This window comes from Bombyx mandarina, chromosome 21, assembly GCF_030267445.1.
Source record: "Bombyx mandarina strain Sakado chromosome 21, ASM3026744v2".
Taxonomy (NCBI): Eukaryota; Metazoa; Arthropoda; class Insecta; order Lepidoptera; family Bombycidae; genus Bombyx; species Bombyx mandarina.
The window spans coordinates 5491363-5503526 of record NC_143227.1 but is presented as its reverse complement, the minus strand read 5'-3'; the positions used below and the strand labels follow the sequence as shown (position 1 = coordinate 5503526).

The window sequence follows — 12164 nt, the reverse complement described above, 5'->3', positions numbered from 1 at the left end:
TTTGTATGCAGTTGGGACAGTGACCCTAGCGGCAAAAGTAGACAAACGTTCCAACTCCATACAAATTAGTGCATACTTTTAAGCTATCGAGAACGTTAAAAAACTCCCACTAAGCACACAGAATCCTCTCATGGGAACTACATGGCCGATCCTGTGGACCAAATGGTAAACAGTCGACGTCTCCTAAATCACGTCATTTTGGATCCTTCCGATCTACTAACGGTGCTTTTAGGTACCTCAAGCACCGGTCATCGTTCTCGTCGAACCCGTCTCTTGCGACGAAGGGTTCGGCGAGTAAATTAACCCACAGACACAGCCCACTGCGTTTCTCAGTGGGTCGCGTTTCCGATTCGGTGGTAGATTCTACGAAGCACGGCTCTTGCTAGGGTTCGTGTTAGCAACGTCGTCAGGTTTAAGCCCCGTGAGCCCACCTACTAGTTAAAGTTACGCTGATATGTTCTCTAGACCATCAGCTAAGGTAGAAAAAAAAAAGTGCCGCGTGTTGCCGTCTACTGGTCTTAAGGATGAGACGCCCGGTGAGTTTGTATCTAGCGATTCGACTGCGCCGGTGTTCCGAGTCCCCGAAAGGTGACAGTCGGTAGGCGGACCCATTTTTCTGTCATTCCTGCTTAGGCATACATAAGATGCGAACCAATCGTGCGGTCATGCATTCCGGTCTGGAGGGCACAATAACTGTTAAACAATGTTATTGAAAGATCGCTCTCGTCTATTATAAAATTGCGGTTCTATGAACTATAAGTTACAATATCTAATTCTAATTTTATTTTAAATGTAAAGTATATTTTTATTTGCAGTTGTAATGCTATCACGTAGCTGGTGTGGCATCTACGTTACTAAAGTTTATATCAGCATTTTTCAGTACTAAGACGTGGCACCACCATACTAAAGCAGTATTCATGGACATTTATAATTTTAACAAAAAGCGTGCTTGTAATAATATATATTTTTATTTAAAATTTTATACATCAATCACAATATCTTTCTGCGCTTTTGTAGAGGGTGCTATTGTGTCATTTAGTTCATAAACATCAGTATTGGACACTTGAGCTCCAGCCATTATTAAGTTTATAGCTCCTTCTAGTTCAGCTATACTTTTACACACTTTTATTTCTGATTCTACACGTTTGAATAAACACTTGTAGAGGTAAAGATTTTCAGGAGAAAACATGTTAATTTTGCCTTCAAATATGTCTATGAAAACATTGGTAGCATCAACAATTGTCCTAGTAAACCTTGTTTCTCCCAATTTGGAGATAAGGAATTTAAGCAATAGGCCGATAAATTTTTCTTCTAAGTTTTCAATGGCTACTCTTAAAACTTCTCTTCTAAGCAATTCTTGAATGACAGCTGTAGTTTTTTCCGGGTATTTCACAGATATGTATGGCCTGAGAACAACTGTTAGTGCTTTGCTGAATTGCATTTTTCTGATAAGGGCATCACAATCTGGAAGTTTCTGTTTTTTATTAATTTTCACGTCATTTGCAACCTCCACAGTATCCACTTTTGTTTGACTGGTGTGATCAGGGATGAATTTTAATAGATTTTTTCTTTTTTCAGATTGTCTGACTGGCTCCTCTCGTTTTCTTATTGAAATTATACCATCAATCATGCCGACCGTTAAAATGTCATCATGTTCAGATATGGCCATACTTAATATTGCATTTGGGAAATCTATATTGTGCACAACTTTGAATGTAGATACATCATATATTTTTACATGTCTGTCTAGAGATGCTGACATTAATCTGCTGTTGTTGCTAGCTAGTCTCAATGTTGTGACTGTTTTGTGGTGTTGCGAAATATTGGATAAAAGTTTCCCACCATTGAAAATGTCCCATACTTTTATTTCAGTACCTCCAGCACTAATAAAAATGCCACCTGAAGGTAAAAATAATGTAGATTCCACAGGGCTTCCGTGGTTTACTGTCATAATAGTTTCATTTGATCTGCAGTCATATAATTTTACTGTATGGTCATAGCTTCCTGATAAAATAATGTCTGGAGAAATTGGACTGGCAGCTCCTGCTCTAATATAGTCTGTGTGTTCATTAAAATTTGCTATTCTTTCTTCTGTAGATATGTCCCATAATCCCACAGATTTATCATCAGAATAACTGATTATTTTTAGCTGATCTTTCGTGAAGAATGTTCTATGGACCTGGAATACAAAATAAACTGAACTTAATTTTAAATATTTAAAAGAATTTTATATCAGTATACCAATCTTACAACCAAAACCGAACATTAAATCCAAACAAACAAATAGAACATAATAATATTATTATCGGCTCAACCAATGATAATGCAACCATAATTATAAAACAGTATTGACTTTCACATTTTTTAAGTCTAGTAGAGTTGATTGAGAAAATTGAAAAATAAAACTTGATTTATAAAATTGCTAGGAAATTTTTTCACAATATAAGATTGGTACTTACTTAACCCTTTATTTAAACATTATTGCTATATACCAACAGGTGATAGAGAACAAATACCTTATGACCTATAAAAACTTTAGAAAACCATTAGACAAAAAACCATGAGCCAGGGTGAAGCATGAGGACACCTTTGTCAATTACCAAAGAGAAATACAGAATTTGAAAGTCAAATACAGAAATAAATAGAAATACTTACAGGGCCTGTATGACCAGTAAAAACTCTAAGTACATTTTTTGATTGTACATCAAAGAGCTTAACAGCTGCCTCTTCACTACCAGCCACCAATAATCTTCCATCAGCTCTGAAACACCCTCCGTAAGCAGCTTCAACAAACTTTGAAATATTCTTTGCTACCACTTTTGTGACCGGATCATAAACCTGGAGTGATAAATGTAATTAGTTTTGAACCTAGCAAGTTTATTTTAATTTATTTTATTAAAAAACTTTAATCATTTTGCTGCAACAGGAGTGACACTATTGAACAGGCCTTATAACCAGAATAATACTATTGAACAACATATTTGGAGATTTTGAATTTATTTCTAATATAAATAGCTTTTCAGGTTCTTTATAATGTCAAATTATTCTTAAACATTGATAAACACACATCCACATGGTCCAGCAGGTCACTGTGTCCCTAAAACCAACGTTCATACACACAGGCCAACATCAGAATAGAATCTTTAATCAATGCTGTATAGCGAAAAAGTTAATTGGGTTTATTTTCACATTTAACTTATTTTTATTTATTTTTTAGGCTTCCTTGGCCACTGAGGCTTGATCTATAAGATCAAACATTTGATATTGCAATTTTGAATGCTTTACTGTAATTATGAATGTACTGACCTGAACTCTTACTGAGCATGTTGCTGCAAAATAGTAAGGTTCGACCGGGCTGAAGTCTAAATAGTCAATAGCACCGAATTCTTTTACGAGAACAGGTAACTGAAAAACATAAGGAAATCATTACTTTACTGAGATTTAAGTATTTAAGTTTTATTCTTTGATGTCTTTACTTACACCAAGTTTTTTCCAGTAAATGATATCGTGAGTAAGAACTGATGCAGGTTTTTTAAATATAGCTTTGTTTGTTTTTTTAAAGGGGAACGAGACTTGTGCCATTGTTATAATGTATATGAGTACAAAATTAAATAAATGTAATCATCTAAATATCACATATCCTCCATAAAAACATTAGCAAAATATGTAAACACAAATCCAATTAAACAGTGCCATGCGGCATTCCGATCATCCGATGATGGTCGATTTTTGACAGTAGCATTGTTTTGTGGACATTTGACAGAATTGACACTTACAGATCAGAAAAAACTGTCATTATATCCAATACAACTTAATCTACGGCATAGAATTGAAAAAAAAAATGTTACGTCAGAAAAGTGTGAATATAAATTGTGTATTTTTAAAATTTGTATTTAAATATTGTTGTATTTACTAAATAGTGATTTTATTTAGAAGAAAAATAATCGTAATACACCATGTTCAAGTTACTAAACCGTCCTGGTCGACGCAGCGCTGTTATGAAGTTATTTTGTGAGAAAGTTGAGGTTAGAACACCGAGAATTTTTTATGTTTATTCTTCAGCTGGTTCTGTGAGATTCGCATCAACACTTGGCAGTGATGCAGGGAAAACTCTACCTCTAGCGGACAGCATACCAGAACCACCTCCAGTTCCAGATCCTACAACGATATCAGATGCTGTTAGTGCAGTCCAATCTTTTGCTGCGAATGGTGAACCTACGTTTGCCAGCATAGGCCTAGGAGGTTGGGGACCAGTTGGATTGGTGCAGAACTGTTTCGAATATCTGCACGTCACGTTAGATGTTCCATGGTGGGGTGCAATTGTCTTGGGCACCATAGCTGTCAGAGTTGTTATGTTCCCACTTGTGATTTTATCACAGAGGAACAGTGCACAAATGAACAATAATCTACCAGAAGTACAGTTATTGCAGATGAAAATGACACAAGCCAGGCAGACTGGAAATCAAATTGAAGCTGCACGATATGCTCAGGAAATGATGCTTTTCATGAAAGAAAAAGGATTGAACCCTCTTAAAAATTTAATAGTTCCATTAGCTCAGACACCTCTGTTTATATCCTTTTTTATGGGATTAAGAGGAATGGCTAATTGTCCTGTAGAAAGTATGACACATGGAGGCTTATGGTGGTTTGTAGACTTAACAGTCCCAGATCAATATTTCTTACTCCCAGTTATCACAAGTGCAACTATGTGGGCAACAATAGAACTAGGAGTAGACGGTGGACGTCTCGATGCACAGAATATGCAAGTTATGAGATATGTTTTGAGGGCAATTCCTTTAGTAATGATACCCTTCACTATTAACTTTCCTGGTGCCATTTTAGTCTATTGGTGTTCCAGTAACTTCATATCCTTAATGCAAGTTGGTTTCTTAAAAATTCCAGCAGTCAGAGAATACTTTAAGATCCCAAAGTTAATAAAACATTCTGCTGATGCTTTACCAATAAAAAAGAAAGGTTTTGTTGAAGGAGCAAAAGATTCATGGACAAATATGAAGCTTTCAAAAGAATTAGCTGAAAGACAAAGGATTGATGAAATGATTTTCACAAAAGCAGGCAAGGGACCCTTACAGAAAACATATAAATATGATCCCACAAAACTGACAAACATACAAGCAAAATCAAAGTAATATTAATTTAGAGCTAAAATACTAGTTATGTTTATATAAGACAAAATTAAATAAAAATTACAAAACAAGAATATGCTCTTGATCTTATTTAAAATTAATGAATTAATTATATTAATCATTATATGTCAAACTAGTCATTAGAATAACTCTAAAATAACTACATATAAAGGAGTGTGAGGTATTTGGGGTTTAAGTATGAGTTGTTGTTGTTTATGTGTGTATGTATATGTATATTTTAATATAATATAAGTGAACAGACTAGAATACATTGGATGTAGTTAGGTGAGCTCGAGCCGAGTTCTTTTAGGTTTTATTTTTAAGTCAGTGGTGCCCTTTTAATATGCCAAGGATAACATATCCTGAGTAAAGGAAACAATTTGTTTCGTATGACATACTTTTACTTCAATGTTCTTTTTTGCTTAATCGGGTGAACTAGCTCACAGCTTAGTGGCTACTGAAATCTATAGGCGTGAACAATGTAACTGCAGCCACCTACCTTGAAACATTAGTTCGAAGTCTCAGCTAGTATGACAGCTGCCCCTGCTTCAAAAAAGAACGCATTAAATCTTCGCGACAGAAATAAAGTGGGCGGTGGTGCGAATCCAACATCTTTTTTATTTTTTTTTTATTGCTTAGATGGGTGGACGAGCTCACAGCCCACCTGGTGTTACGTGGTTATGGGTTCCAGCCCATAGACATCTACAACGTAAATGCGCCACCCACCTAGAGATATAAGTTCTAAGGTCTCAATTATAGTTATAACGGCTGCCCCACCCTTCAAACCGAAACGCATTACTGCTTCACGGCAGAAATAGGCAGGGTGGTGGTACCTACCCGTGCGGACTCACAAGGGTCCTACCACCAGTTATTACGCAAATTATAATTTTTGCGGGTTTCATTTTTATTACACGATGTTATTCCTTCACCGTGGAAATCAATCGTGAACATTTGTTGAGTACGTATTTCATTAGAAAAATTGGAACCCGCCTGCGGGATCCGAACACCGGTGCATCGCTCAACACGAATACACCGGACGTCTTATCCGTTAGGCCACGACGACTTCAAAATGACATGACACCGACATCGACATAACACCTATTCTAGTCTAGGCTAGTCGAGAATATTTTTTATGAGATTTGTGTTTTTATTAAATAAGGTGATGGAAAAAAATGCGTAGGGCAGTTTTATGTAATATGGATCAAGACTGATTTAGAATTAGGGTCGGCAGATGGCGCTCTTAGAGGTCTGTGAAATAACCGGGCCTCTTCGGATTTGTCGAACGCCACCTCTAGATCCAATCTCCAGATCATGTCGATAACTACAGCTACATTGTCATTGGTAAAATGGACAGACTCGTGGTAGTCGCGCAGAAGGGTGCAGGGGACACTCGACCGGCAGGGCTTAGTCGTAGCCGCGCTCGAAGAGGAAGTCAAGTACCGCGCTACCGTAACTCGATCAACCTGTTGTATTCCATGGGGAGTGCTCTGAGGAGTTGTTTGAGATCGTCTCGTTTTTACTATCGCACTGCTCGCCACCGGAGTAGAGTTCATCCATACTACCTAGAGCCACTGCGTTCATCCACAGTGTGTTTCCAGAGATATTTTTTGTCACGTACCATCTGGCTTTGGAATGAGCTTCCCTCTACGGTGTTTCCCGAGCACCGTGAGATATCTATATTGAAACGAGGCTTGCGGAGAGTATTAAACGGTAGGCAGCGGCTTGGCTTTGCCCCTGGAATAGCTGATGTCCATGAGCGACGGTAATCACTTACCACCAGGTGGGCCGTATGCTCGTCTGCTTACAATGGCAATAAAAAAAACTCGAAGTAGGAACCGATTAGTTAGCGGAGTTTTGCACGGACGCGAAACTGAAATGTCCCTGCGATGACCATGTAAGATTCAACGCGTTGGTGATGTCCGAGGACAGCACCAAAGCCACTGCGCGTTTGAAAATGGCCTCGTCCGAGATAGTAAGTCCTTTTAATAATCTTCATTCCAAAAAAGGATTCCATGAAATCAAAAACTTCGGTAGACTTTTAGCCAAAGGGTAATAGAGTACAAATTTCATTTATACGCTATAGTAGGTACCTACCAGGTTTTCCGGAATTACATATTTATATGATACGACGATACTAAAAGGGTTTTGTTTTCTCATTAGGTCTAACCCTAAACGCTTCATCTCTCTCTCTTCGATCAGTTCCTCACTGCTGAGGATCGTGACTCCGCCCGATTTCGTCAACCAACTGTCTCCATCGATCCCGCCCTGCAGCCCGGTGGAGTGCGTCGCTGATAGGTATCCCCAGTTCCTCCGCTATTTGGTCCGACCATCGTTTGGGACCTCTACCCCTAGGCCTTTTTCCCTCTATTTTACCGGTCACCACAAGGCGTTCCAAATTGCTTCATAGGATTACTTAAATACTAGGAAACAAAGACACGGACGTTTAAGGTAATCTTTATTGGATTTGTAGCTATAAGAACTGCCAAAGCGTCCATTAATAATTCAACTATTCCCTCTGAGAATAAATATAAAACATTATTATAATACATAAATAAGTACCTACTTTAACTTCGCGCACAAAGAACTAGCAAGAACAATAATATCCAGGGAATATTGGAATACAAATGGGGACGCTCCCAAAAATATGTATTGTTAGAGGGTAGCATCGTGAGCGAGTGCTGGAATGTTTTCGACGGAAATAATAATAAAGAGGGGAAACCATTGCCGTTTCAACAAAGCAAAAGGCTCAAAGGCTGAATACTTAGGACGCAATTACAGATGTTCAAAATGGGAATGATACCTATCAACTACGTATATTTCGATTCTATTTTATTTTAGATATCATAAGATATTTTTTGGGTAATATAGTTTTGTGATATTATTATGCTTGTCATGTGACGAGACCTTTTTAGTTAAAGTGCAAAATTGCTTCTTGATACTTTGTTAACCAATAAGATCAATGATAGTGTAAAGATTTTTTTTATGAATGAGGGATTACTGATGGCCCGGAGGCCTTTCTAGTTTAATCAGGACAGGTGGGCGAGCAAAGGCTCAGCCAGGAGGGGTGGGATTTGCTAAGAGCTGCTTGAGCGCCTCCAAAGGAGACCTAACAACTCAAGAGCAGCTGCTTCGCGAATGAATCTAATACCGGATCGGAATCGCGACCCGCTGAGAAGATCCGGTGAGAAACACAGCGGGCTGAGGTATGGGTTAGATTAGGTTAAGCCCACTCCTAGTGTTAGAGCTGAAGGCGTCTAATGCAAGAGTTATTTGATCTGTAAGGACGTGTCTAGGGTTTGATGGTGACTGGCTCTCGCGTGATCAGGGTTCGGGGAGTAGTCAGCGGCGGCAACGATAGGGCAATGATCATGACACATAGACTTATCGAAGTAACGTTCCGCGCTGACTTCAGGTGTTTTCGATTCGAGACCGAGGTCGTCCTGTAAGTCGACGTTCCTTACGAACCACAGAGCGTCGACGGCTAACCTGCAAATACGAGATTCTAGGGATTGAAGGGTGTCTATGTGTGTGAGGGCGACGTGAGCGAACACCACACTGGCGTAAATCATGATGGGCCCTAAGCAAATTTTGTAAAGTGTCACCTTGTTCCGAAGGGACATTTTACTTCGCTTACAGATCATGGGGGGTAGAGTTTTCCGAGAATAAACGCGGCCCGGTTGCGGACTGATTTTATATGCGGGTGGAATGTCATGGATGCATCCAGGGTGATTCCCAGGTACATGACCTTCTTGGCCTAGGGAATAGGTTGGCCGAAGAGGATGACAGGGGATGATGATCGGGGGTGTGAGATTTCTCCTCCTAAGGCGGGAGGAAATTCGTGTAGTTTCCCTTTTGAAATAGCACCGCTGTCCTTTTTGTTGGGTTGGTGTCTATTATATTTTATATATATTTGTAAGTAAGTTGCCAAGTTATTCAAATAATGCACTTTACAGTATCTAAGCAAGTAGATACATGTTATTGTTTTACAAGAGGAAATAGTTGAACCGTCTATAGTGTGTGTACACTTGTATACTTGTGTAAAATTTCTTTCAAACACCAGTAAAACTATGAGTAATTTCTTTCTTAATCTTAGTAAAGGCAACAAAAAAATTCTTCATTGTTCTGGAGCTATAGAAAATCTACTTTTACGGTTTAATCTCGCGTTTGTCATAGACGTTAAATTAATTTGACGTTCCAAATACTTTACAAATTTCATGGTCACGGACGACTAAGGTAATAATCGTCGACGTTTGAATATTGTGCTGTAATTAACTACCGCGTAATTTTACATTCTATTTAATATGCATCAACTTATAAAGATAGTTCTATTTGTCCGAGGAAACATTAGGCGCGTTGAGATGTAATTTATTATTGTTATAAGATCGATATCCTACAATACGTTACCGAAACTTGGTTCGTTAGTGGAATATTTTGGATAGTAATTTGGACTTCTTGGGTGCGTGCTTCATTATTTCATTAATTAAAGTTTTGAAACAAGTACCCAATCAATCAAGATATTGTGCTACGGATGACTTTAGTTTTAATTGGAACGAAGTCACTTGATTCTGATAGGTGTTTTCGAATAACCTCAAACCATTTTACTGGTCGCAAAGTAATGTAGTGAAACATTACGGGTGTTTTTTCAAGATATCGATAGACAACCTTTCGGTCTACTTAGGGTTAGATTAAGTTAAGTTACTGATACCGAATGTGAATGCAACCTTGGTTTGAGATGGTGCTGTCATGTCGTCATTACCAACGCATCCCACACACCGGAGCAGAATTTATCCGTGATAACTAGAACCACTGCGTTCATTCACAGTGCAGACATCATTTTTACCATGGAACATCCGATTATGCAATGAATTTTGCGCTACGGTGTTTACCATATCTTTCATCAAGCATTTTTTTGCCTACCTATTGCTAGTAACCTCTAGGAGCTACCTTCACCGAACGTGTAGGCGAGCTCGCGGTGCTCAGCCTTCGAGATTTTGCTAACGTCTGCTCCAGTAAGAGTAGTATTTCTCTGAATCTACCATCGTATCGGAAACGCGACCCACTGAAAAAATCCGGCGATAAACTCGGTGGGTTGTACCTTTTTTTTATTGCTTATATGGGTGGATGAACTCACGGCCCACCTGATGTTAAGTGGTTACCGGAGCCCATAGCACATCTAGAACGTAAATGCCGCCACCCACCTTGAGATATGAGTTCTTCAAACCGAAACGCATTACTGATTCGCGGCAGAAATAGGCAGTGTGCGGGTACCTACCCGTGAGGACTCACAAGAGGTCCTCCCACCAGTAGAAATCTGTGGGTTAAGTTGCATGAAGAACCCTTCATCGACGGGTTCGCCGGGAATGGTGTACGGTGTTTGGAATGCCTAAAGGCACCGTTAATGGATCGGGAAGATCCGAAATGACGTGTTTAGAGCGACGGCGACTGTTTATCTGCCTGCTGACTGTTATATGTTTGGTTGTCTGGATTGGATATGTAGCTTGCGATGGTCAAGATGTTATCGAGTCGCACCGTTTTTTTTTAAGAATTTTTTAGGCAAGATGTGCGGAGAGTGCGCAGCGGTATCAGTTTGATTGTGCCCCTATAATGTACTTGATTGTGCCCCTATGTATTGCTGACGTCAATGACTGACACTAACCATTCCCTTTACCTTTTTTAAACTTTAGGTTGGCCGTATGCTGGTTAAAATGGCAAAAAAACATGACTGCTCCATGGTAGAAACAGACAGGATGGTGATAATTAGTCGTGCAGGCTTAAATACACCGTCGGAATCGGTGTACGGTGTAAAATTCTTTACTGCCTAATGATTATAAAATTTTTTGACGTTTTGATTTCTAACATAAGATTCTATTCATTGTTTTTTTTATTAAATTTTTTATTGCATAGATGGGTGGACGAGCTCACAGTCCACCTGGTGTTAAGTGGTTACTGGAGCCCATAAACATCTACAACGTAAATGCGCCACCCACCTTGAGATATAAGTTTTAAGGTCTCTCTATAGTTACAACGGCTGCCCCACCCTTCAAACCGAAACGCATTACTACTTCACGGCAGAAATAGGCGGGGTGGTGGGACCTACCCGCGCGGACTCAAGAGAGGTTCTACTACCATAACAAGCTGGAAGCTGTTCGTGAGTAGATGCTGCATGAATTTCTTTAAATATATTTGTACTTGAGTATAGGACTTGGACATTGGTATATTATTCGATACTGTTACACCGGGCATCCCATGACTACGATGACTTACAAAATAATTACCTGCCGTTTCACGTTGCAACGCAGTCCTGGATTCATTTTCGTTTTCGCGGGTTGTAAATGAAAATAAGTTTTAATTATTTTAAAATCATTGTTTAAATCACATTTTTTTGTAGATTAGTGGTGGAAATTTTTTATAGAAGAACCGAAGCCTTTGCAGTGACTTTGTAGAATGTGTGTAACAAAACTGCGCATAAATCATCGCCGTTTAATAACTACATAAGTAGCTAAGTATGTCAGTCTATTAATAGGTAAGACATTGCGCCTTAAGGTGGGCGTATAGAATTCCTGGAATTATTTTTCGATCGCGTAACACGAATTTGGTGTGCTACTCTATACAGCTGTGGTGGTAGGCGGTAGCCATCATGGAACACAAGATATTTGACAGATGCCTGAATCTTGCTTACAACATTTTCAAGATAAGCTTGCATATATACAAGTTCCGAACAACAACATTCGGACCGTCGGTCTATCGAGCAATATCACCCGCGCGGTGGAAGATCTTCCCTTGGTCGTATACCTACACATCTTTTTAGGTTATTTCGCACAACAGCCACTGCTATGTCAAAGATTTGAAAGATGGACAGATCTTCGCAATCCAAGGGATCTAACTATGTTTTAACGTTGTATTTGAATCAAAAATTATGCGCTTGTGTTAACTGCATTCGGTGGGTGAGTTATTTTTCTCGAATAGAGTATATGTAGGTGTTATTATGGTTTAACGACGACATCCAATTTCCTCTGTTAT

The 12164-nt window shown here is 39.0% G+C and overlaps 2 protein-coding genes across 2 annotated transcripts; one reads left to right on the top strand and one right to left on the bottom strand.

The window, feature by feature from the left end:
- Positions 1-946: 946 nt before the first annotated feature.
- On the bottom strand, positions 947-3729 carry LOC114253078 (U3 small nucleolar RNA-associated protein 15 homolog). The gene is made up of 4 exons (XM_028187837.2): positions 3481-3729; positions 3307-3405; positions 2656-2838; positions 947-2179 (listed from the first exon to the last, which is right to left on the bottom strand). The coding sequence occupies exons 1-4, from the start codon at positions 3580-3582 to the stop codon at positions 980-982; spliced, it is 1584 nt and encodes a 527-aa protein (XP_028043638.2). The 5' UTR covers positions 3583-3729; the 3' UTR covers positions 947-979.
- Positions 3730-3787: 58 nt separating this feature from the next.
- Positions 3788-5218, top strand: OXA1L (OXA1L mitochondrial inner membrane protein). Its single transcript, XM_089736456.1, has one exon. It carries the CDS (start codon positions 3957-3959, stop codon positions 5145-5147), a length of 1191 nt encoding a protein of 396 aa, XP_089592582.1. The 5' UTR covers positions 3788-3956; the 3' UTR covers positions 5148-5218.
- Positions 5219-12164: the final 6946 nt, after the last annotated feature.

Coding starts and splice junctions, on each gene's coding strand:
- LOC114253078 (XM_028187837.2), bottom strand. CDS start 3,582: ATGGCACAAGTCTCGTTCCCCTTTAAAAAAACAAACAAAGCTATATTT. Junction 3,406..3,480: donor TTTACTGGAAAAAACTTGGT/GTAAGTAAAGAC, acceptor TATGTTTTTCAG/TTACCTGTTCTCGTAAAAGA. Junction 2,839..3,306: donor CATGCTCAGTAAGAGTTCAG/GTCAGTACATTC, acceptor TTATCACTCCAG/GTTTATGATCCGGTCACAAA.
- OXA1L (XM_089736456.1), top strand. CDS start 3,957: ATGTTCAAGTTACTAAACCGTCCTGGTCGACGCAGCGCTGTTATGAAG.